General features: G+C 36.8%; 1 protein-coding gene across 1 annotated transcript in view; it reads left to right on the top strand.

Moving 5' to 3' along the window:
* P4HB (prolyl 4-hydroxylase subunit beta) overlaps positions 1-27,164 on the top strand; it is a 143,592-nt gene that overhangs the window by 62,673 nt on the left and 53,755 nt on the right. The window contains exon 5 of the mRNA XM_068116690.2: positions 23,163-23,267. Coding sequence (XP_067972791.1) covers positions 23,163-23,267 — 105 coding nt within the window. The remainder of the gene's footprint in view (positions 1-23,162; positions 23,268-27,164) is intronic.

The following is a 27,164-nucleotide window of genomic DNA, read 5'->3' as shown; positions in this document are numbered from 1 at the left end:
TGTGTTCTCTGACCAAATTGATTAATAATTTAATTTTTTATGATTATTATTTATTTATTTTCATTATTAATCATTTATTTATTTTCTTTCTCATTTGGCCAATATCTCAGGCACCTTTTGAGCTGGGAAGCTAATATTTGGACATGAGTGACCAAGTGATGTGGCTATCAAGGATATTTTTGATTTATTGATTAATCATTTCATCTATTAATTATTTATTGATTAATCGATTAATTATTTATTGAGTAATCAATTAATTATTTAATTTTTTATAAATGACTTTAATTAAATTTCTAAAAGATACATCTTCGGATGAAGCACTAGTGCTTTAGGTATGCTATTAGCCAATTGATTATGAAAATATTTTGTGATAATCTTTTATTGATTTTAATTATACAATTAATCAATCAATTAGTGTACACCTCTCCCTCCCAATGCAGCCTCAATGAGCTGCACTGCGGTATTGCCGGGCGCCGGAGGCGCCCCGGCAATGCCGCGCTGCAGCATATTTAATTATTTGGCATGGGGCGGTGTACTTTGAATGTATGTGTACTTGTTGTACACCGCTCCTTTCCTATGCCATCTCCAGGCATTGCAAATCGTCATTGCCGGGCACCAAAGGGGGCTCGGCAGTGACGCACGCTGAAAGAGAGTACTCAGTTTTCACTCTGGTTTCTTGTTGTACACCGCTCCTTTCCTATGCCATCTCCAGGCATTGCAAATCGTCATTGCCGGGCACCAAAGGGGGCTCGGCAGTGACGCACGCTGAAAGAGAGTACTCAGTTTTCACTCTGGTTGTTTGTTGTACACCGCTCCTTTCCTATGCCATCTCCAGGCATTGCAAATCGTCATTGCCGGGCACCAAAGGGTGCTCGGCAGTGACGCACGCTGAAAGAGAGTACTCAGTTTTCACTCTGGTTTCTTGTTTGTTTGTTTTCTTGGTTGTCCGGGCGATATCTCAGCCATCCTTTGAGCTAGGAAGCTGAAATTTCGGCACAGTAGTGAGCAAGTCCTTTGTCAAATACGGTATTTTTTGTTTTTTGAATAATCAATTAATTGAGGAGTTATTTAATTATTAGCGTTTAATTAAGTACTTATTTAATTAATTAAATTTCATTTATCTTCTGACCATTATTAACTCAGGCACCTTTTGAGTTAGGAAGCTGATATTTGGACATGCCAATGACCAGGTGATTTGGCTGCAAAGGATATTTTTGATTTATTAATTAATCAATTAATCGATTAATTATTTAATTATTCGATTAATGACAAAAAAAAATTTTTTTTTTAAGTTACAGATTCTGATGAAATAGTGGTAGTTTATGTGTTCTCTGACCAAATTGATTAATAATTTAATTTTTTTATGATTATTATTTATTTATTTTCATTATTAATCATTTATTTATTTTCTTTCTCATTTGGCCAATATCTCAGGCACCTTTTGAGCTGGGAAGCTAATATTTGGACATGAGTGACCAAGTGATGTGGCTATCAAGGATATTTTTGATTTATTGATTAATCATTTCATCTATTAAGTATTTATTGATTAATCGATTAATTATTTATTGAGTAATCAATTAATTATTTAATTTTTTATAAATGACTTATTTAATTAAATTTCTAAAAGATACATCTTCGGATGAAGCACTACTGGTTTAGTTATGCGATTAGCCAATTGATTATGAAAATATTTTGTGATAATCTTTTATTGATTTTAATTATACAATTAATCAATCAATTAGTGTACACCTCTCCCTCCCAATGCAGCCTCAATGAGCTGCACTGCGGTATTGCCGGGCGCCGGAGGCGCCCCGGCAATGCCGCGCTGCAGCATATTTAATTATTTGGCATGGGGCGGTGTACTTTGAATGTATGTGTACTTGTTGTACACCGCTCCTTTCCTATGCCATCTCCAGGCATTGCAAATCGTCATTGCCGGGCACCAAAGGGGGCTCGGCAGTGACGCACGCTGAAAGAGAGTACTCAGTTTTCACTCTGGTTTCTTGTTGTACACCGCTCCTTTCCTATGCCATCTCCAGGCATTGCAAATCGTCATTGCTGGGCACCAAATGGGGCTCGGCAGTGACGCACGCTGAAAGAGAGTACTCAGTTTTCACTCTGGTTTCTTGTTGTACACCGCTCCTTTCCTATGCCATCTCCAGGCATTGCAAATCGTCATTGCTGGGCACCAAATGGGGCTCGGCAGTGACGCACGCTGAAAGAGAGTACTCAGTTTTCACTCTGGTTTCTTGTTTGTTGTACACCGCTCCTTTCCTATGCCATCTCCAGGCATTGCAAATCGTCATTGCCGGGCACCAAAGGGGGCTCGGCAGTGACGCACGCTGAAAGAGAGTACTCAGTTTTCACTCTGGTTTCTTGTTTTCTTGTTTGTTTGTTTTCTTGGTTGTCCGGGCGATATCTCAGCCATCCTTTGAGCTAGGAAGCTGAAATTTCGGCACAGTAGTGAGCAAGTCCTTTGTCAAATACGGTATTTTTTGTTTTTTGAATAATCAATTAATTGAGGAGTTATTTAATTATTAGCGTTTAATTAAGTACTTATTTAATTAATTAAATTTCATTTCTCTTCTGACCATTATTAACTCAGGCACCTTTTGAGTTAGGAAGCTGATATTTGGACATGCCAATGACCAGGTGATTTGGCTGCAAAGGATATTTTTGATTTATTAATTAATCAATTAATCGATTAATTATTTAATTATTCGATTAATGACCAAAAAAATTTTTTTTTTTAAGTTACAGATTCTGATGAAATAGTGGTAGTTTATGTGTTCTCTGACCAAATTGATTACTAATTTAATTTTTTTATGATTATTATTTATTTATTTTCATTATTAATCATTTATTTATTTTCTTTCTCATTTGGCCAATATCTCAGGCACCTTTTGAGCTGGGAAGCTAATATTTGGACATGAGTGACCAAGTGATGTGGCTATCAAGGATATTTTTGATTTATTGATTAATCATTTCATCTATTAATTATTTATTGATTAATCGATTAATTATTTATTGAGTAATCAATTAATTATTTAATTTTTTATAAATGACTTATTTAATTAAATTTCTAAAAGATACATCTTCGGATGAAGCACTAGTGGTTTAGTTATGCGATTAGCCAATTGATTATGAAAATATTTTGTGATAATCTTTTATTGATTTTAATTATACAATTAATCAATCAATTAGTGTACACCTCTCCCTCCCAATGCAGCCTCAATGAGCTGCACTGCGGTATTGCCGGGCGCCGGAGGCGCCCCGGCAATGCCGCGCTGCAGCATATTTAATTATTTGGCATGGGGCGGTGTACTTTGAATGTATGTGTACTTGTTGTACACCGCTCCTTTCCTATGCCATCTCCAGGCATTGCAAATCGTCATTGCCGGGCACCAAAGGGGGCTCGGCAGTGACGCACGCTGAAAGAGAGTACTCAGTTTTCACTCTGGTTTCTTTCTTGTTTGTTTGTTTTCTTGGTTGTCCGGACGATATCTCAGCCATCCTTTGAGCTAGGAAGCTGAAATTTCGGCACAGTAGTGAGCAAGTCCTTTGTCAAATACGGTATTTTTTGTTTTTTGAATAATCAATTAATTGAGGAGTTATTTAATTATTAGCGTTTAATTAAGTACTTATTTAATTAATTAAATTTCATTTCTCTTCTGACCATTATTAACTCAGGCACCTTTTGAGTTAGGAAGCTGATATTTGGACATGCCAATGACCAGGTGATTTGGCTGCAAAGGATATTTTTGATTTATTAATTAATCAATTAATCGATTAATTATTTAATTATTCGATTAATGACAAAAAAAAATTTTTTTTTTAAGTTACAGATTCTGATGAAATAGTGGTAGTTTATGTGTTCTCTGACCAAATTGATTAATAATTTAATTTTTTTATGATTATTATTTATTTATTTTCATTATTAATCATTTATTTATTTTCTTTCTCATTTGGCCAATATCTCAGGTACCTTTTGAGCTGGGAAGCTAATATTTGGACATGAGTGACCAAGTGATGTGGCTATCAAGGATATTTTTGATTTATTGATTAATCATTTCATCTATTAAGTATTTATTGATTAATCGATTAATTATTTATTGAGTAATCAATTAATTATTTAATTTTTTATAAATGACTTATTTAATTAAATTTCTAAAAGATACATCTTCGGACAAAGCACTACTGCTTTAGTTATGCGATTAGCCAATTGATTATGAAAATATTTTGTGATAATCTTTTATTGATTTTAATTATACAATTAATCAATCAATTAGTGTACACCTCTCCCTCCCAATGCAGCCTCAATGAGCTGCACTGCGGTATTGCCGGGCGCCGGAGGCGCCCCGGCAATGCTGCGCTGCAGCATATTTAATTATTTGGCATGGGGCGGTGTACTTTGAATGTATGTGTACTTGTTTTCTTTCTTGTTTTCTTGGTTGTCCGGGCGATATCTCAGCCATCCTTTGAGCTAGGAAGCTGAAATTTCGGCACAGTAGTGAGCAAGTCCTTTGTCAAATACGGTATTTTTTGTTTTTTGAATAATCAATTAATTGAGGAGTTATTTAATTATTAGCGTTTAATTAAGTACTTATTTAATTAATTAAATTTCATTTCTCTTCTGACCATTATTAACTCAGGCACCTTTTGAGTTAGGAAGCTGATATTTGGACATGCCAATGACCAGGTGATTTGGCTGCAAAGGATATTTTTGATTTATTAATTAATCAATTAATCGATTAATTATTTAATTATTCGATTAATGACAAAAAAAATTTTTTTTTTAAAGTTACAGATTCTGATGAAATAGTGGTAGTTTATGTGTTCTCTGACCAAATTGATTAATAATTTAATTTTTTTATGATTATTATTTATTTATTTTCATTATTAATCATTTATTTATTTTCTTTCTCATTTGGCCAATATCTCAGGCACCTTTTGAGCTGGGAAGCTAATATTTGGACATGAGTGACCAAGTGATGTGGCTATCAAGGATATTTTTGATTTATTGATTAATCATTTCATCTATTAATTATTTATTGATTAATCGATTAATTATTTATTGAGTAATCAATTAATTATTTAATTTTTTATAAATGACTTATTTAATTAAATTTCTAAAAGATACATCTTCGGATGAAGCACTAGTGGTTTAGTTATGCGATTAGCCAATTGATTATGAAAATATTTTGTGATAATCTTTTATTGATTTTAATTATACAATTAATCAATCAATTAGTGTACACCTCTCCCTCCCAATGCAGCCTCAATGAGCTGCACTGCGGTATTGCCGGGCGCCAGAGGCGCCCCGGCAATGCCGCGCTGCAGCATATTTAATTATTTGGCATGGGGCGGTGTACTTTGAATGTATTTGTACTTGTTTGTTTTCTTTCTTGTTTTCTTGGTTGTCCGGGTGATATCTCAGCCATCCTTTGAGCTAGGAAGCTGAAATTTCGGCACAGTAGTGAGCAAGTCCTTTGTCAAATACGGTATTTTTTGTTTTTTGAATAATCAATTAATTGAGGAGTTATTTAATTATTAGCGTTTAATTAAGTACTTATTTAATTAATTAAATTTCATTTCTCTTCTGACCATTATTAACTCAGGCACCTTTTGAGTTAGGAAGCTGATATTTGGACATGCCAATGACCAGGTGATTTGGCTGCAAAGGATATTTTTGATTTATTAATTAATCAATTAATCGATTAATTATTTAATTATTCGATTAATGACAAAAAAATTTTTTTTTTTAAAGTTACAGATTCTGATGAAATAGTGGTAGTTTATGTGTTCTCTGACCAAATTGATTAATAATTTAATTTTTTTATGATTATTATTTATTTATTTTCATTATTAATCATTTATTTATTTTCTTTCTCATTTGGCCAATATCTCAGGCACCTTTTGAGCTGGGAAGCTAATATTTGGACATGAGTGACAAAGTGATGCGGCTATCAAGGATATTTTTGATTTATTGATTAATCATTTCATCTATTAATTATTTATTGATTAATCGATTAATTATTTATTGAGTAATCAATTAATTATTTAATTTTTTATAAATGACTTATTTAATTAAATTTCTAAAAGATACATCTTCGGATGAAGCACTAGTGCTTTAGGTATGCTATTAGCCAATTGATTATGAAAATATTTTGTGATAATCTTTTATTGATTTTAATTATACAATTAATCAATCAATTAGTGTACACCTCTCCCTCCCAATGCAGCCTCAATGAGATGCACTGCGGTATTGCCGGGCGCCGGAGGCGCCCCGGCAATGCCGCGCTGCAGCATATTTAATTATTTGGCATGGGGCGGTGTACTTTGAATGTATGTGTACTTGTTTTCTTTCTTGGTTGTCCGGACGATATCTCAGCCATCCTTTGAGCTAGGAAGCTGAAATTTCGGCACAGTAGTGAGCAAGTCCTTTGTCAAATACGGTATTTTTTGTTTTTTGAATAATCAATTAATTGAGGAGTTATTTAATTATTAGCGTTTAATTAAGTACTTATTTAATTAATTAAATTTCATTTATCTTCTGACCATTATTAACTCAGGCACCTTTTGAGTTAGGAAGCTGATATTTGGACATGCCAATGACCAGGTGATTTGGCTGCAAAGGATATTTTTGATTTATTAATTAATCAATTAATCGATTAATTATTTAATTATTCGATTAATGACAAAAAAAAAATTTTTTTTTAAGTTACAGATTCTGATGAAATAGTGGTAGTTTATGTGTTCTCTGACCAAATTGATTAATAATTTAATTTTTTTATGATTATTATTTATTTATTTTCATTATTAATCATTTATTTATTTTCTTTCTCATTTGGCCAATATCTCAGGCACCTTTTGAGCTGGGAAGCTAATATTTGGACATGAGTGACCAAGTGATGTGGCTATCAAGGATATTTTTGATTTATTGATTAATCATTTCATCTATTAAGTATTTATTGATTAATCGATTAATTATTTATTGAGTAATCAATTAATTATTTAATTTTTTATAAATGACTTATTTAATTAAATTTCTAAAAGATACATCTTCGGATGAAGCACTACTGGTTTAGTTATGCGATTAGCCAATTGATTATGAAAATATTTTGTGATAATCTTTTATTGATTTTAATTATACAATTAATCAATCAATTAGTGTACACCTCTCCCTCCCAATGCAGCCTCAATGAGCTGCACTGCGGTATTGCCGGGCGCCGGAGGCGCCCCGGCAATGCCGCGCTGCAGCATATTTAATTATTTGGCATGGGGCGGTGTACTTTGAATGTATGTGTACTTGTTGTACACCGCTCCTTTCCTATGCCACCTCCAGGCATTGCAAATCGTCATTGCCGGGCACCGAAGGGGGCTCGGCAGTGACGCACGCTGAAAGAGAGTACTCAGTTTTCACTCTGGTTTCTTGTTTGTTTTCTTGTTTGTTTTCTTTCTTGTTTTCTTGGTTGTCCGGGCGATATCTCAGCCATCCTTTGAGCTAGGAAGCTGAAATTTCGGCACAGTAGTGAGCAAGTCCTTTGTCAAATACGGTATTTTTTGTTTTTTGAATAATCAATTAATTGAGGAGTTATTTAATTATTAGCGTTTAATTAAGTACTTATTTAATTAATTAAATTTCATTTCTCTTCTGACCATTATTAACTCAGGCACCTTTTGAGTTAGGAAGCTGATATTTGGACATGCCAATGACCAGGTGATTTGGCTGCAAAGGATATTTTTGATTTATTAATTAATCAATTAATCGATTAATTATTTAATTATTCGATTAATGACAAAAAAAATTTTTTTTTAAAGTTACAGATTCTGATGAAATAGTGGTAGTTTATGTGTTCTCTGACCAAATTGATTAATAATTTAATTTTTTTATGATTATTATTTATTTATTTTCATTATTAATCATTTATTTATTTTCTTTCTCATTTGGCCAATATCTCAGGCACCTTTTGAGCTGGGAAGCTAATATTTGGACATGAGTGACCAAGTGATGTGGCTATCAAGGATATTTTTGATTTATTGATTAATCATTTCATCTATTAATTATTTATTGATTAATCGATTAATTATTTATTGAGTAATCAATTAATTATTTAATTTTTTATAAATGACTTATTTAATTAAATTTCTAAAAGATACATCTTCGGATGAAGCACTAGTGGTTTAGTTATGCGATTAGCCAATTGATTATGAAAATATTTTGTGATAATCTTTTATTGATTTTAATTATACAATTAATCAATCAATTAGTGTACACCTCTCCCTCCCAATGCAGCCTCAATGAGCTGCACTGCGGTATTGCCGGGCGCCAGAGGCGCCCCGGCAATGCCGCGCTGCAGCATATTTAATTATTTGGCATGGGGCGGTGTACTTTGAATGTATTTGTACTTGTTTGTTTTCTTTCTTGGTTGTCCGGGCGATATCTCAGCCATCCTTTGAGCTAGGAAGCTGAAATTTCGGCACAGTAGTGAGCAAGTCCTTTGTCAAATACGGTATTTTTTGTTTTTTGAATAATCAATTAATTGAGGAGTTATTTAATTATTAGCGTTTAATTAAGTACTTATTTAATTAATTAAATTTCATTTCTCTTCTGACCATTATTAACTCAGGCACCTTTTGAGTTAGGAAGCTGATATTTGGACATGCCAATGACCAGGTGATTTGGCTGCAAAGGATATTTTTGATTTATTAATTAATCAATTAATCGATTAATTATTTAATTATTCGATTAATGACAAAAAAATTTTTTTTTTTAAAGTTACAGATTCTGATGAAATAGTGGTAGTTTATGTGTTCTCTGACCAAATTGATTAATAATTTAATTTTTTTATGATTATTATTTATTTATTTTCATTATTAATCATTTATTTATTTGTTTTCTTTCTTGGTTGTCCGGACGATATCTCAGCCATCCTTTGAGCTAGGAAGCTGAAATTTCGGCACAGTAGTGAGCAAGTCCTTTGTCAAATACGGTATTTTTTGTTTTTTGAATAATCAATTAATTGAGGAGTTATTTAATTATTAGCGTTTAATTAAGTACTTATTTAATTAATTAAATTTCATTTATCTTCTGACCATTATTAACTCAGGCACCTTTTGAGTTAGGAAGCTGATATTTGGACATGCCAATGACCAGGTGATTTGGCTGCAAAGGATATTTTTGATTTATTAATTAATCAATTAATCGATTAATTATTTAATTATTCGATTAATGACAAAAAAATTTTTTTTTTTTAAGTTACAGATTCTGATGAAATAGTGGTAGTTTATGTGTTCTCTGACCAAATTGATTAATAATTTAATTTTTTTATGATTATTATTTATTTATTTTCATTATTAATCATTTATTTATTTTCTTTCTCATTTGGCCAATATCTCAGGCACCTTTTGAGCTGGGAAGCTAATATTTGGACATGAGTGACCAAGTGATGTGGCTATCAAGGATATTTTTGATTTATTGATTAATCATTTCATCTATTAAGTATTTATTGATTAATCGATTAATTATTTATTGAGTAATCAATTAATTATTTAATTTTTTATAAATGACTTATTTAATTAAATTTCTAAAAGATACATCTTCGGATGAAGCCCTACTGGTTTAGTTATGCGATTAGCCAATTGATTATGAAAATATTTTGTGATAATCTTTTATTGATTTTAATTATACAATTAATCAATCAATTAGTGTACACCTCTCCCTCCCAATGCAGCCTCAATGAGCTGCACTGCGGTATTGCCGGGCGCCGGAGGCGCCCCGGCAATGCCGCGCTGCAGCATATTTAATTATTTGGCATGGGGCGGTGTACTTTGAATGTATGTGTACTTGTTGTACACCGCTCCTTTCCTATGCCATCTCCAGGCATTGCAAATCGTCATTGCCGGGCACCAAAGGGGGCTCGGCAGTGACGCACGCTGAAAGAGAGTACTCAGTTTTCACTCTGGTTGTTTGTTGTACACCGCTCCTTTCCTATGCCATCTCCAGGCATTGCAAATCGTCATTGCCGGGCACCAAAGGGGGCTCGGCAGTGACGCACGCTGAAAGAGAGTACTCAGTTTTCACTCTGGTTGTTTGTTTGTTTTCTTTCTTGGTTGTCCGGGCGATATCTCAGCCATCCTTTGAGCTAGGAAGCTGAAATTTCGGCACAGTAGTGAGCAAGTCCTTTGTCAAATACGGTATTTTTTGTTTTTTGAATAATCAATTAATTGAGGAGTTATTTAATTATTAGCGTTTAATTAAGTACTTATTTAATTAATTAAATTTCATTTCTCTTCTGACCATTATTAACTCAGGCACCTTTTGAGTTAGGAAGCTGATATTTGGACATGCCAATGACCAGGTGATTTGGCTGCAAAGGATATTTTTGATTTATTAATTAATCAATTAATCGATTAATTATTTAATTATTCGATTAATGACAAAAAAAATTTTTTTTTTTAAGTTACAGATTCTGATGAAATAGTGGTAGTTTATGTGTTCTCTGACCAAATTGATTAATAATTTAATTTTTTTATGATTATTATTTATTTATTTTCATTATTAATCATTTATTTATTTTCTTTCTCATTTGGCCAATATCTCAGGCACCTTTTGAGCTGGGAAGCTAATATTTGGACATGAGTGACCAAGTGATGTGGCTATCAAGGATATTTTTGATTTATTGATTAATCATTTCATCTATTAAGTATTTATTGATTAATCGATTAATTATTTATTGAGTAATCAATTAATTATTTAATTTTTTATAAATGACTTATTTAATTAAATTTCTAAAAGATGCATCTTCGGATGAAGCACTACTGGTTTAGTTATGCGATTAGCCAATTGATTATGAAAATATTTTGTGATAATCTTTTATTGATTTTAATTATACAATTAATCAATCAATTAGTGTACACCTCTCCCTCCCAATGCAGCCTCAATGAGCTGCACTGCGGTATTGCCGGGCGCCGGAGGCGCCCCGGCAATGCCGCGCTGCAGCATATTTAATTATTTGGCATGGGGCGGTGTACTTTGAATGTATGTGTACTTGTTTGTTTTCTTTCTTGGTTGTCCGGGCGATATCTCAGCCATCCTTTGAGCTAGGAAGCTGAAATTTCGGCACAGTAGTGAGCAAGTCCTTTGTCAAATACGTTATTTTTTGTTTTTTGAATAATCAATTAATTGAGGAGTTATTTAATTATTAGCGTTTAATTAAGTACTTATTTAATTAATTAAATTTCATTTCTCTTCTGACCATTATTAACTCAGGCACCTTTTGAGTTAGGAAGCTGATATTTGGACATGCCAATGACCAGGTGATTTGGCTGCAAAGGATATTTTTGATTTATTAATTAATCAATTAATCGATTAATTATTTAATTATTCGATTAATGACAAAAAAATTTTTTTTTTTAAAGTTACAGATTCTGATGAAATAGTGGTAGTTTATGTGTTCTCTGACCAAATTGATTAATAATTTAATTTTTTTATGATTATTATTTATTTATTTTCATTATTAATCATTTATTTATTTTCTTTCTCATTTGGCCAATATCTCAGGCACCTTTTGAGCTGGGAAGCTAATATTTGGACATGAGTGACCAAGTGATGTGGCTATCAAGGATATTTTTGATTTATTGATTAATCATTTCATCTATTAAGTATTTATTGATTAATCGATTAATTATTTATTGAGTAATCAATTAATTATTTAATTTTTTATAAATGACTTATTTAATTAAATTTCTAAAAGATACATCTTCGGATGAAGCACTAGTGCTTTAGGTATGCTATTAGCCAATTGATTAAGAAAATATTTTGTGATAATCTTTTATTGATTTTAATTATACAATTAATCAATCAATTAGTGTACACCTCTCCCTCCCAATGCAGCCTCAATGAGCTGCACTGCGGTATTGACGGGCGCCGGAGGCGCCCCGGCAATGCCGCTCTGTAGGATATTTAATTATTTGGCATGGGGGCGGTGTACTTTGAATGTATGTGTACTTGTTGTACACCGCTCCTTTCCTATGCCATCTCCAGGCATTGCAAATCGTCATTGCCGGGCACCAAAGGGGGCTCGGCAGTGACGCACGCTGAAAGAGAGTACTCAGTTTTCACTCTGGTTGTTTGTTGTACACCGCTCCTTTCCTATGCCACCTCCAGGCATTGCAAATCGTCATTGCCGGGCACCGAAGGGGGCTTGGCAGTGACGCACGCTGAAAGAGAGTACTCAGTTTTCACTCTGGTTTCTTGTTGTACACCGCTCCTTTCCTATGCCACCTCCAGGCATTGCAAATCGTCATTGCCGGGCACCGAAGGGGGCTCGGCAGTGACGCACGCTGAAAGAGAGTACTCAGTTTTCACTCTGGTTTCTTGTTTGTTTTCTTGGTTGTCCGGACGATATCTCAGCCATCCTTTGAGCTAGGAAGCTGAAATTTCGGCACAGTAGTGAGCAAGTCCTTTGTCAAATACGGTATTTTTTGTTTTTTGAATAATCAATTAATTGAGGAGTTATTTAATTATTAGCGTTTAATTAAGTACTTATTTAATTAATTAAATTTCATTTATCTTCTGACCATTATTAACTCAGGCACCTTTTGAGTTAGGAAGCTGATATTTGGACATGCCAATGACCAGGTGATTTGGCTGCAAAGGATATTTTTGATTTATTAATTAATCAATTAATCGATTAATTATTTAATTATTCGATTAATGACAAAAAAAATTTTTTTTTTTAAGTTACAGATTCTGATGAAATAGTGGTAGTTTATGTGTTCTCTGACCAAATTGATTAATAATTTAATTTTTTTATGATTATTATTTATTTATTTTCATTATTAATCATTTATTTATTTTCTTTCTCATTTGGCCAATATCTCAGGCACCTTTTGAGCTGGGAAGCTAATATTTGGACATGAGTGACCAAGTGATGTGGCTATCAAGGATATTTTTGATTTATTGATTAATCATTTCATCTATTAAGTATTTATTGATTAATCGATTAATTATTTATTGAGTAATCAATTAATTATTTAATTTTTTATAAATGACTTATTTAATTAAATTTCTAAAAGATACATCTTCGGATGAAGCACGACTGGTTTAGTTATGCGATTAGCCAATTGATTATGAAAATATTTTGTGATAATCTTTTATTGATTTTAATTATACAATTAATCAATCAATTAGTGTACACCTCTCCCTCCCAATGCAGCCTCAATGAGCTGCACTGCGGTATTGCCGGGCGCCGGAGGCGCCCCGGCAATGCCGCGCTGCAGCATATTTAATTATTTGGCATGGGGCGGTGTACTTTGAATGTATGTGTACTTGTCTTGTTTGTTTTCTTGTTTTCTTGGTTGTCCGGACGATATCTCAGCCATCCTTTGAGCTAGGAAGCTGAAATTTCGGCACAGTAGTGAGCAAGTCCTTTGTCAAATACGGTATTTTTTGTTTTTTGAATAATCAATTAATTGAGGAGTTATTTAATTATTAGCGTTTAATTAAGTACTTATTTAATTAATTAAATTTCATTTATCTTCTGACCATTATTAACTCAGGCACCTTTTGAGTTAGGAAGCTGATATTTGGACATGCCAATGACCAGGTGATTTGGCTGCAAAGGATATTTTTGATTTATTAATTAATCAATTAATCGATTAATTATTTAATTATTCGATTAATGACAAAAAAAATTTTTTTTTTTAAGTTACAGATTCTGATGAAATAGTGGTAGTTTATGTGTTCTCTGACCAAATTGATTAATAATTTACTTTTTTTATGATTATTATTTATTTATTTTCATTATTAATCATTTATTTATTTTCTTTCTCATTTGGCCAATATCTCAGGCACCTTTTGAGCTGGGAAGCTAATATTTGGACATGAGTGACCAAGTGATGTGGCTATCAAGGATATTTTTGATTTATTGATTAATCATTTCATCTATTAAGTATTTATTGATTAATCGATTAATTATTTATTGAGTAATCAATTAATTATTTAATTTTTTATAAATGACTTATTTAATTAAATTTCTAAAAGATACATCTTCGGATGAAGCACTACTGGTTTAGTTATGCGATTAGCCAATTGATTATGAAAATATTTTGTGATAAACTTTTATTGATTTTAATTATACAATTAATCAATCAATTAGTGTACACCTCTCCCTCCCAATGCAGCCTCAATGAGCTGCACTGCGGTATTGCCGGGCGCCGGAGGCGCCCCGGCAATGCCGCGCTGCAGCATATTTAATTATTTGGCATGGGGCGGTGTACTTTGAATGTATGTGTACTTGTTTGTTTTCTTGTTTGTTTTCTTTCTTGGTTGTCCGGACGATATCTCAGCCATCCTTTGAGCTAGGAAGCTGAAATTTCGGCACAAGAGTGAGCAAGTCCTTTGTCAAAAACGGTATTTTTTTTTTTTGATTAATCAATAAATTGAGGAGTTATTTAATTATTAGCGATTAATTAAGTACTTATTTAATTAATCAAATTTCCTTTCTCTTCTGACCATTAACTCAGGCACCTTTTGAGTTAGGAAGCTGATATTTGGACATGCCAATGACCAGGTGATTTGGCTGCAAAGGATATTTTTGATTTATTAATTAATCAATTAATCGATTAATTATTTAATTATTCGATTAATGACAAAAAAATTTTTTTTTTTTAAGTTACAGATTCTGATGAAATAGTGGTAGTTTATGTGTTCTCTGACCAAATTGATTAATAATTTCATTTTTTTATGATTATTATTTATTTATTTTCATTATTAATCATTTACTTATTTTCTTTCTCATTTGGCCAATATCTCAGGCACCTTTTGAGCTGGGAAGCTAATATTTGGACATGAGTGACAAAGTGATGTGGCTATCAAGGATATTTTTGATTTATTGATTAATCATTTCATCTATTAATTATTTATTGATTAATCGATTAATTTATTTATTGAGTAATCAATTAATTATTTAATCTATCTATAATTCCAGTAATCTCTGTGTGTGTGTATGTCTGTGTGTTTGTCTGTGACCGCTGTTTCTCGACAACCACGGGTCCGATATACTTGAAACTTGCCAGGTATATTGCTGGGGACCCGAGGATGTGCCTTTTCAAGGTTTCATATTAATCGGACAAGTAGTTACCGAGCTATGGCGATTTCTTTACCAAACTCCGCAAGCCGTTCGCTTTGGACCAAACCATTTCATGTAAATAGAGGGGGGGGATTGTCACCGTACTCGCAAGCCGTTCGCTTTGGACCAAACCATTTCATGTAAATAGAGGGGGGGGATTGTCACTGTACTCGCAAGCCGTTCGCTTTGGACCAAACCATTTCATGTAAATAGAGGGGGGGGATTGTCACCGTACTCGCAAGCCGTTCGCTTTGGACCAAACCATTTCATGTAAATAGAGGGGGGGGGATATAATTTCCGATATATATATAGTACGGGCATGCCCTAGTTTTTTATAAATGACTTATTTAATTAAATTTCTAAAAGATACATCTTCGGATGAAGCACTAGTGGTTTAGTTCTGTGATTAGCCGATTGATTATGAAAATATTTTGTGATAATCTTTTATTGATTTTAATTATACAATTAATCAATCAATTAGTGTACACCTCTCTCTCCCAATGCAGCCTCAATGAGCTGCACTGCGGTATTGCCGGGCGCCAGAGGCGCCCCGTCAATGCCGCGCTGCAGCATATTTAATTATTTGGCATGGGGCGGTGTACTTTGAATGTATGTGTACTTGTTTTTACTCTTATTTAAAATGCCCTACGTTGGAAAAGACGGTTCTATCTTTAGGGGATCTCAAGAGACGACTGTTGATTTATCAAATTATTATACAAAGGCACAGGTTGAATGACAGAAATATGATATAACTAAAAATCTTAATATGAAAAATAGTTATAAATTAATCATTTATCCGAGTCCCGCGGGTAACAATGACTTGGTGAGATTAGGTGATGTAGTACAATATATATCCCAAGAGAAAACAGCACGTTATGACAAACAAGTAGAATTTACAGTCACAACGCCCGGTTCTCCAAATCATACCCCTTTTCGCATTAAATTTAACGTACCACTTACAATCAAACTTTATAAAGAGGGGGATATTATTAATATGGTAATTGATAAATGGGGGTATGATATGCCTGAGTTAGGGTATAATTGGTTCTTTTCAATAAACTTGGAAGACCTACAAGATTTTATTTGGTCCCGTAAAGAAGAATATTACCCCGTTGGTGACCATAATGCGGTATGTGGAAACACAATTAGTAGTCAGCTAATACATGTTAGGAAGTAAAAACTTATATGGCAGCATAGCGATGGTTTGTATGACAAAGTCAAGACAATCATATAACTATACAAAGTCAGGGTATACAATCAGATTTGATGGTGGGAAGATGGAATGGTATTACCTGTCATAGTATTAATCTCATGTATATTTCAAAAACATAAATGGTTATTTAATTTGAAATTAAATAATTTCAAATTAGTTTTATTTAATAAGCTCGAGATTGGTATTTTATAAAGTGACCTCATTACCTCTCTCTTTGCTTTTGCTACCCTTATTTCCTCTGCTACCCTCTTCTCCTCTTCCCTCTTCTCCTCTTCTCTTGCTTCTGCTTCTGCTTCCCTCTTCTCCTCTTCCCTTGCTCTCCTTGCTTCCAACCCCACTCTTATTGGTTCCCATTTTTCCCTTTCTTCTACTCCCCCTGTTTTCCCTTCCTCCTCATCCCTTGCTGCCCTTACCACCTCTTCTATTGTTGTCTCTACTTCCTCCTCTTCCTTTGTTGACCTTGCTACCCTCTTCTCATCTTCCCTTGCTTCTGCTTCCCTCTTCTCCTCTTCCCTTGCTTCTGCTTCCCTCTTCTCCTCTTCCCTTGCTTCTGCTTCCCTCTTCTCCTCTACCCTTGCTTTTGCTTCCCTTATTTCCCTTGCTCTCCTTGCTCTTATTGCTTCCCATTTTTCCTTTTCTGCCTCTGCTCCTGCTCTTGCTTTAACTGCCTCAGCCCATACTTTTGCTACCCCTTCCTTTGTTGCCTCTACTTCCTCCTCTTCCTCTGTTACCCCTGCTCCTCTTGTTTCCTCCTTTATCTTCTCCAAGTCCTCCTTCATTTTCTGCAAGTCCTCCTTCATCATCTTCCATTCCTCCCTGTCCTTTTCCTCCTTCTCCTTATCCCTTTCCTCCTTCTCCCTCTCCTTCTTTTCCTCCTTCTCCCTCTCCTTCTTTTCCTCCTTCTCCCTCTCCTTTTCCTCCTTCTCCCTCTCTTCCTCATCCCTTTTTACGCTTAGAGCATCTCCCCAGAGCACATTATACATATATTCATCTGGATTTTGAGCTATTCTTGTATTTATAATTATTTTTCTCACAATAGGGTACCAATAGGATTTGTTGACATCTTCTAAAAGACTTTTATATTTCATAACTTTGAGAAGTTCATTTTTATTTAATATTTTAAGCAGGTCTCTAGTTGTAGGTTTTACAATATCTGTATATGGCCAATCCTTAATTACAAACTTTCCCTGTTTCTGTTCCAATTCATAAGGAATTAAAAATGTTGCTCCCTTTTCTTGCAAGTATCCTTGAATAAAAAATTGATTTATATTCATGAATCAATAATCCTGTCCTTAGAATGTAGAACATTTTATCCTGATTAATATTCTGTAATGTTTGTTCAATATTTACAATATTTGTTTTAATATCAACTGACGTTTCATTTTAAGTTACAATTAAATCTTTTACCCTATTTAATTTTCCATGAAGTACATCAAATTCCATGTTCAATTTATTAATTATTTCATTATCAATGTTAATAATACCTATTTTTTCATTTTAGTTATTTATTTGTATTATATTTATAATTCTTATCCTGTTAAACTAAAAATCAATTTTTTTTTTTTATAATTATTTTAGTGAAATTTTGGGAAATTCGAGAAAATCGTGAAATCTGACAAATCAGAAATTTTAAAAATCAATTATTTTTATTTTTTGAAAATTGTGAAATCTGAAAATTTGGAAAATTGGGAAAATCGAGAAAATGTGAAAATTGGAAAATAAATAATTGGTCACTTCTGGTTTGTGGTGAGTCACTTCCTGTTTTTGGGTTGAGGCAGTTTCGGTTTGGGGATAAGGGGGATGTGGGGAGGGAGGGGAGGGGTGGGCTGGTTCAGAACCTACCGTATACATCTACTCACAGCAAATGTCAATTTGAATAACAATTCAAATACAGAATGCAAGCTGGTGCTCGTACAGTAGATCCCGTGTTGAGAGATTGTCCCAAGTGCCAAACCCAAGGCAGTCTCTCTGCAAGTGGTCTTTTAGATGGACACTCAACACACCATACACTTTATTGCGTTGCATCTGTGTTCCCCATTGCATGATAATTATGAGGTCTAACGAATTGTTGCATTTTCGTCACTTAATTGGCTGATGTGATACCATCTGGGCAGGTCTTGATATACAAAAACATCATTGTATGTTTTTTAAAAAACAAACAAAAAAAACTTTCATTATGTATTCCCTTTAATACTGGCATTAAAACAAAGTAAGGCAATTCTCTACATGTATGTACGTTGTATAGGTAGTAAACAAAAAAAATGGAAACCCTTGGATAAATGAGGAACATCAAGCAACGGGTTCCACATAGGTGTGGTCCATTTAGTCCGGCAGCTAAGCTAAATATAGCATAACAATTGTGCATTTTGTGAGGAAAGCACCAAATTTGGCACACTAGTTGACTATCATATTATGAAAAGATCTGGATATTGGGCCATCTCAGATTCAGAGATTTGATTTTTGCAAGATTTGCAGATTTGCAAGCTGAGATTGCAACGCCAGGGACAGCCGACTCCTTCCTGTGAGCTGCCCACGTCACCCACACAAGAAGAGCTCATCAAATCACTGCAGTGGCACTGCATATCCTGCAACACCGTGCGTATGAACGCCACTGTATGACATATGCTGATGATGCAGAAGACCTGCCTGAGTTCGAAGACTGGTGTCACCAGAGAGGAGAAGACATTCCCAACTTTTAGTACTGGGCAACTGTGCTGGAACTAGAGATGTTGGTACTGGTCTATGTGCGTTCTCTGCGGCAGGCTTCATTCACGATGTACCTTGATGCCCTGACGGAACTGGTCCCATGGTTCCATGCCTTAGACCACACACACTATGCCAGGTGGGTCCCTGTTCACCTGAGGGACATGGTTGCACTCCCAATGAAGCACCCAGATGTAGCCAGAGAATTCAGGGCTGGCAACTTCACTGTACAGAAGACGAAGAAGGTGTTCTCTTCGATCCCAATCGACCAGGCGCATGAACAGAATAACACCTGCATCAAAGGAGATTGTGGAGCAGTCGGCCTCACTGACAACCCAAGTGCCCTGCGGCGTTGGATGATTGCCGGGCCAGAAGTTGCCAGGGCCATAGAAGACTTCCAAGATGGCCATCAACACTGGGGGAGGTGAGAGGACACACATCATCACGACCAGACACCAAGTGTGCAGACCTTTTTCGCCAAGGATGTCCGCGCCCTTGTCAGCGTCATAGAAGAGCTTGGCAACCCCTTTGAGGAAGAGAGCATGGATCTGGTTGTCCTTGACACAAAGGAAATTGCAGGTTCTGCTGCAGTTGAGACTGTCAGGAATGTGAAGAAGATTGGCCAAGAGCAGTTCCAGGCTTTCACCAGAGAATGCCTGGTGGAAAGGACCAAGCCAATTGATGATGCAATTCTTTGGAACAAGCTGAAGGTGTCATTTTGGAAAATGGCTGCCACAGCCATCAGGGGCTGAATTTGAGATGGCCCAATATCCAAATCTGTTCATAATAGGATAATCTACTACTGTGCCAAATTTGGTGCTTTCCTCACAAAATGCACAATTGTTATGCTAAGTTGCCCCACTAATTTGGTAATTAAGCAAATAACATCCCAGAATGCCTAGGGTCATGTATAAAAATGCTGTACAGGCCTGGTTATCTAAAAATTTTGGCTAGCATGGCTGCAAGAAGACATCTCCCCTCACCCCTTTTCAATGCAATGTCCCTACATGTGGTCACCCAATTTGATAAGCATGACACTGATCTTATCCATATGTCATGACATTCTCAGTCACCAGATCTAAACCCAATCAAGCATTTATGGGATATTCTGGAAAGACACCTGAGACAGCGTTTTCCACCTTCATCAAACAGGTGCGAGTTGATTGGCTTTTCGTAAAAGAATGGTGTCGTATCCCTCCTGTGGAATTCCAAACGCTGGTGGGCTCTATGCCATGGTGCATCCAGGCCGTGCTAGCCGCATGTGGTGGCCCAATGCCCCATTAAGTGACTTTACATTGGTGTTTCCAGTTTTTGTCCACTACCTGTATGTACGTCCGATCATTATAGAATTGAAAGCGGCTGGGCCAATCTGCACGAAATTTTGCATACATGCTCAGGTTAACCAGGGTGCAGGTCATGGGCACGAAATAATTCTCCCTAAAGCCCCTCCCCAGTGAGAATGGGGAGACTACTTGCGTTTTTCACCTCTACATGGCGAATTGAGAGGTTTACCCACTGACCGCTGCCGCAGAGAACGGGTAGTGACACCTTCTTTTTTTTTGCTCCTGGAAGGAACGTGTTACTGTTACTAAACGGAGACTTGTCTGTCCATCCGTTTTGCGAAGAATAAGCAGAACCTAGAGCTTTAATGTCATGGTTCCTGCTGTCGTAAAATAATATAAATGGTCCCGTTGGCAAATTAATAATCAAATTTTGTAATGTATTTGTGCTTGGGGTACCCAGAATCAGGTCATGGGCATTAATTAAATCTCTCCCCCTTCGAGTGTGGGGAGATGACTAACGATTTTCACCTGTACACGTGGAATAGTGCAAGTGGTTTAACTACTGACCTCTGACGGTGGGATGGGGTATTGGTTGTGGGAAATGATGCCAATTCTGAAAACAAATCCTCTCGCTCCCATAGGGATCGGGTATTACTCGTCAAAACAAATGACTTCACCTGTCTGGCAGGGGTGTTTTTGATTATAGCTGTCTGGCATCATTTTGTACTTGTCCTCTGGCAAGCAGGTTTATCAAAACCTGCTATCATGAATTTGACAATTTTGTCATCACTGGTCGTAGGGTTGACCAGCTATTGTGGCGGCACATTGCCCACCCAAGGTCAGCTGAGAAGGGTATTCCTGCCCGTAGGGCCGCCAATGCACATAAATGAACACATTCAGTTCAATTAATAGAATAGGATAAAGAAATGAGTAAAAGTTATGAAGGTGAGCCCCAGCACAAATGGGAATGCAGTATTGTAAACTTAAGGCTTACCTCTACATTAATGTAAACCCTGTTTAACGTTGACTCTACCTTAATTATTTATTTGGCTTCTGCGTTCTTTCTTCAATTTCACCACAATAGCCGCTACATTCTTTAAATTTAATTGTGGATGTGTGTTTTCTTTTTTTTGCTGGCTTGCAGCAACAGCACTCACGTTCCTCTATATTTACCCAAATTTACAGCTCCATACAGCTGCTCATTCTGTACCACTCCAGTATGCAATAATGTGATGTAGTAAAAGTGCAGAAAGCTATGAAGAAAATCTGTGTCAATGGACAGGAATAAATTTGGTACAAGGTTCATTTGTGGAAACACCCCATTAAGAAACCTGTCCCATCGCTATGTCCTGGAATACCTCTGGCTGTGTATGCCCCTCTGCGCAACCATTTAATGCTTTTATACCCTCCCTATCTCTCTCGCTTTCTCTCCTCTTTCTCTCTCCCATCCCCTCCTCCATCCCCCCCCCCCCCCGCCAACCCCCCCCCCCCGCCCCCCTCCCCATGGTTTGGCTTCTATGTCTTTTTGGGGAATTTCCCCATTGTGTTCTGTTTGTCACATGGGACAAATGTCAAAATACGCACCACAATTTTAGTGAAGAGGGAATTTTTCATGACCTTGACTTAATGACCATGAAAACCAACACTGGGTCAAGTAGAGAACCACTAGATAATGATATTGAGAGTGTGATTGTGACAAACTCAAAGACATTGCCTGCACAGCACATAATTACCTATGGAAAGATATGTGCGCCGAAAAATTGCGCATTGCGTGGCAATCATAGGTCTAATTTTTATAACATTTGTATCAAAACATGCGCAAGACTTGAACAGAAAAAATCATGAAAGCTCAGCACGAGAAGAACAAAAAAAGTGGAGGGGGCAGAATCCGCCTTCCTCCCCCCCCACCCCCCCCCCCCCCCACCCCTTCCCCCTCACTACCCCGGCCTAGTTAGGGTTAGGATTGGCTAAAATAAGCATCGGGAGACAGGTTGAAAGGGAGATAGGGGTTGTATTGTAACGCACACCTGGCCCAACAGGGAATTTATTATGTGGAGCTTATGGTTGTCCAGTTGGTTGTTTTATTTGAGGCCACAAATTCCTCACGATCCATCTGAACCGTTTCATCAGGTTCTTGGGGTTGAATGAATGAATGAATGATCGTTTTAAGGCCATTTTTCCCCGCTAGAGCGAGGGTTAGCCTTGCGGGCCCCATGACAATCATGGCTCCCTGTTTGAGGCAATGTTTTATGGGGTTGCTTTTATTAATCCACAAACTTGGATGACAGTGTACTAATTTGAATGAGGATCCTTTTTTTAATTTTTTTTTTATACCCTCACCAGAGGGTGTTGCATTTGGGGCCGGCCATTTGTCTTTTTGTCCATCTGTCTGTCCACACATGATGTGCTCATGTAGGCCACAACGCCACCTGTTGGTAGCCAGTATTACACGTTTTTTTATCGAGTACCTCCAGAGTATGTTCCATTAAAAAGTGAGTACATCTATAAAGTACGTACTATTAGAGCATGCATACGTCGAGAGTCTGGAAAGTATGGAACATTAATGCATCTATAAAATACATACAATTGGAACTTGAATCCATATGATAAGACCGAAAAGGTCTGTTTGGCCGCTGTCAGAACATAAACCTACATCATCAATTCATCATCTGCAAAACACACAAACCCCCACACAAATGTCCTGATGAGTGTCTGCAATATCTGATTGCTCTTTATACTTCTTATATTGTGTTGTTAATAGCTTACTGACAACTATACCAACAATAAATTGTGTTACTTGTTGATGATGCCATTTGCTTCTCTTTGCAGTTTGACGAAGGGCAGAGTGTCTATTCTGGCCCAATGGAAAAGGATGAGCTGCAGAACTTTGTCAGAGCCAATGAGCTGCCTCTTGTCATCGAGTTCACAGAGCAGGTACGTTTTCTCAAGTCTTACCTGGTCCAAACGATGACCACATGCACACAGCTCTTCATTAAATTGTCTTTAGATCCTTCCTTTCTCTCCGCCATCCAGAAGTTGACAGCATAACATCATGACCTTGAGGCAGGAGTGTTTAAAGTGCAGATCAAACACAATGATAATATTGTAAATGTAGCTTTGATTTATTTGTGTTGTGCCATGATTGTAACAGGTGCTAACAATATGATAACTAAAATGCTACCTAGCAACAGTTGAATCCCTACCCGACTTAGGCTAACACCACTGGGCTATCCTGGGAATTGTGGGCCCAATGTTGACGAGAGTTGCCTAGCACAGCCATACCAGCATTCTCAGATTGTTGAATCTCTCAGCCACTTGTTTTAATCTTCCTGCCAACAGTTCCCTTTTCTACTTCCAACGTTCCTGGTTAAGCCCCCACTGAGCCCCAGATTTTCTCACAATGTTATAAATAGCTGAACTGGTTTGGTACAGCAGCTGAGATCTGCTCATGCCGTGAAGTCTGTAACTGCATTAAAAAAAATTAATTTCTTCAGAAGTTTATTTTAAAATAGTAAAAATGAGAATTATTTGGATCTGTTGCGCTTTGAAAACACGTGAAATGGTGTTACATCTGTGATCTCTTTGTAGTTGCTGTTAAACATCGCCATTTATGTTTATGTAGCAAACAAAAATTGACCCAGGAGAGTTTTGGTGCCACCGTTTATTTATTATTTACTAGCACCCGGCGTTGCTGGGGTGGGGGGGAGAAGGCAGGAGAGGCTGGGGTGAGGAAGGGACTGGGGGGCGGGGTGGGGAGGGCGAGGTTAGTGGGAGAGGGAGGGGAGAGATATAGTACATATACATATTTGGGGGTGGGAGGGTGTGGCTTTGACAGGCCCCTCCGTTTTGGGGGAGGGTGGGGGAAGGGAAGGAGGAAAAATGTACCTGTGCAAAGAGTGCTTTAACCTCAGTGTTGCCCAGGTAAAAAAGGAAATTTTAATACCCTCTGCCACCATCACCAGGTGGCGCTACACGATACACATTTACATAGAGAATTCATGCCCCTCTCCCGGTCCCCCACACCACCAAATGAGGCTGCGGTCGCAAAGCCTATGTTACCCCCCAGACAAAGTTGTATTGGTATTTGTACCCTGAGTAAAGTATAAAAGCGTTTATAGCTGGAGTACCCGGCGTTGATCAAGCGAAAAAGAAACATCAACATATTTGAAATGAGGTCAAATATAATGGAAAAGCAATTGCATCCAAATCATAATCCATCACAAATGTCAAATCATCATTTTACCTTTTTGTTGAATATATGCTGGTGAATGTGCTGTTCATTACGTTTCTGAGTTAAGTATGATGACGTTCAGGAAGACAAAGAAGCCTTACTACCAACTTTGACCGCTTCTGGAATTGTTTTATCATTTGTGTTCAAATGTCTGGTAATTGTTTTGTATTTGTTTATGCGTGTGTGTACTTGTATATAACTGTCATTAATCAAAAAGTTTTAGGCACTGCAGAGCGATTATTTATAAATAAATAAAATAAAATAAAACCTAAAAAAATCGACCAGTTTTTTTTTTTCCAATATTAAAAAATACATTTTTTTTTTAAATCCAAAAAACACAACTTTTTTTTTTTTTGCTGAAAACACTCCCAAAAAAAACGCCCACTGATGAACTTCTGAAAGTTTGACGAAGGTCCGTTCAGCCATCTCCCCATTTATTTTTCATCTTACCGTCTCCTGGGTCAAAGAAAAATGGCGACACAGACAGACACATGGCTCTCTTATATCGTAGAAGATTTCGTTTATTCTCTTCACCTTTTTGGTAATCTGGTGGTGAAAGAAGGCCGCATTCCAGTGGATTGGGAACTGAGTACCCTCCTCCCTCTATACAAGGGGAAAGGTGACCCTCTGGACTGTGGCTCGTATCGAGCGATAGTTATTGGAGCATGGAATGAAGGTATTGGAAAGGGTGTTGGAGAGGAGGATGAGGAATAAGGTGAAGATCCACGAAATGCAGTTTGGATTTATGACAGGAAGAGGAACGACAGACGCGCTCTTTATTGTGAGGCAGTTGCAGGAGAAGTACATGGAGAACAGAAAGAAGTTGTTTCTTGGGTTTGTTGATCTGGAGAAAGCATTCGATAGGGTTCCACGTGAAGTATTGACATGGGCATTGAGGAAGTTAGAAGTGGAGGGAGTTGATTTATGGGAGTTGATTAGAGTGGTGATGGCAATGTACAAAAGAGCTGTAAGGACGCAAAAGAGCACAGCTGTGAGGACGAAGGACGGGAACAGTGGTGAGTTTGAGGTGAAGGTGGGAGTGCATCAGGGGTCGGTACTAAGTCCACTACTATTTGTAGCTGTGATGGATGTGCTGGCTCAGAACGTAAAGGAGGGTTTACTGTGGGAGTTGTTGTATGCAGATGATCTGGTGTTGATTGCGGAAAGTATGGATGGACTGAAGGAAAAGATGAACAAGTGGAAGGAATGTATGGAGACAAAAGGTCTGAAGGTGAATATAGGAAAGACGAAGGTGATGGCAAATGGTAAAGCATGTGGTGAGGTGGAAAGAACTGGGAAGTGGCCATGTGCTGTGTGCAGGAAGGGTGTCGGAGTGAACTCCATTCAATGTACAATGTGCGCTGAGTGGGTTCATCAAAAATGTAGTGGTCTGAGAGGGTCATTAACCAGTGTGGCAGCTACATTCAAATGTAAGGTGTGCACAGAGGGAGCTGCAGATGGAGGAAATGTTGAGTTGGATCTTGGAGACGGCGTGAAGCTGGAAGGTGTGAAAACATTTTGCTACCTCGGAGACATGCTGAATGGAGAAGGTGCATCAGACTCGGCAACGGTTGCTCGAGTGAGATGTGCATGGAAGAAGTTTCAGGAACTGAGTGGCGTGCTGATGAGAGGAGTGTCGTTGAAGCTGAAGGGAAAGGTGTATGCTGCATGTGTGAGAAGTGTTATGATTTATGGGAGCGAGACATGGGTCATGAATGTAGAGCAGCAACGAAGGCTGGAAAGGGTGGAAATGCGAATGGTTCAGTGGATGTGGGGAGTATCGTTGAGAGAGAGGAAGACAAATGATGAATTGCGAAAGATGATGGGAATAGAGCCTGTGATTGATGCTGTGAAGAGGAACAGGTTGAGATGGTTTGGTCATGTGTTGAGGAAGGATGAAAGTGGCTGGTTGAGAAGAGTGATGGAAATGAATGTGGAAGGAAGTAGAGGACGGGGAAGACCGAGAAAGACTTGGCTAAAGATGGTGGAAGAAGAAATGCGGGCAAGGGGGTCAACAAGGAGAGATGCAGAAAATAGGGCAAAATGGAGAAGATTGTCATGGGGACCGCAAGGCTAACCCCCGCTCTTGCAGGGAAAATGGCCTTAAAATGCATGTTGTTGTTGTTGTTGTTGTTGTTGTCCTCTATACTATATATATATATATATATATATATATATATATATATATATATATATATATATATATATATATATATATATATATATATATATATATATATATATAATGGTATCTGTAATCTGGTTCTCCAACCTAATGAGCGGACAACATGACGTCATCGCCATGCACGTCCGCCTTGCCTGCAAAGTTCCAGAGGAACCATCTAGCAGTGCGTCATTACGGATTATAAATACAGATACTGTCACAAGTGCATGCAAAACTCACAGTTACCGACCTGGTTTCGCCCTTGTTGGGGCTTCATCAGGGCAACGCAGTGAGGCTTTCCATACACTTGTAACTCTGTGACCCTTTCGGTTTTTATATCAGTCACTATGCGACCTTCATATCATCAGTGGAGAACCGCCAGCAAGGTGTCCCATACAGCTGCTGCTGCACCTTGCTGGGAGCGATAAGCACCGCC

The sequence above is a fragment of the Myxine glutinosa genome, chromosome 1 (assembly GCF_964187855.1).
Source record: "Myxine glutinosa chromosome 1, kmMyxGlut1.1, whole genome shotgun sequence".
In the NCBI taxonomy this organism is placed as follows: domain Eukaryota; kingdom Metazoa; phylum Chordata; class Myxini; order Myxiniformes; family Myxinidae; genus Myxine; species Myxine glutinosa.
The sequence above is the reverse complement of the archived record's forward strand: the minus strand, read 5'-3'. Positions and strand labels throughout refer to the sequence as shown.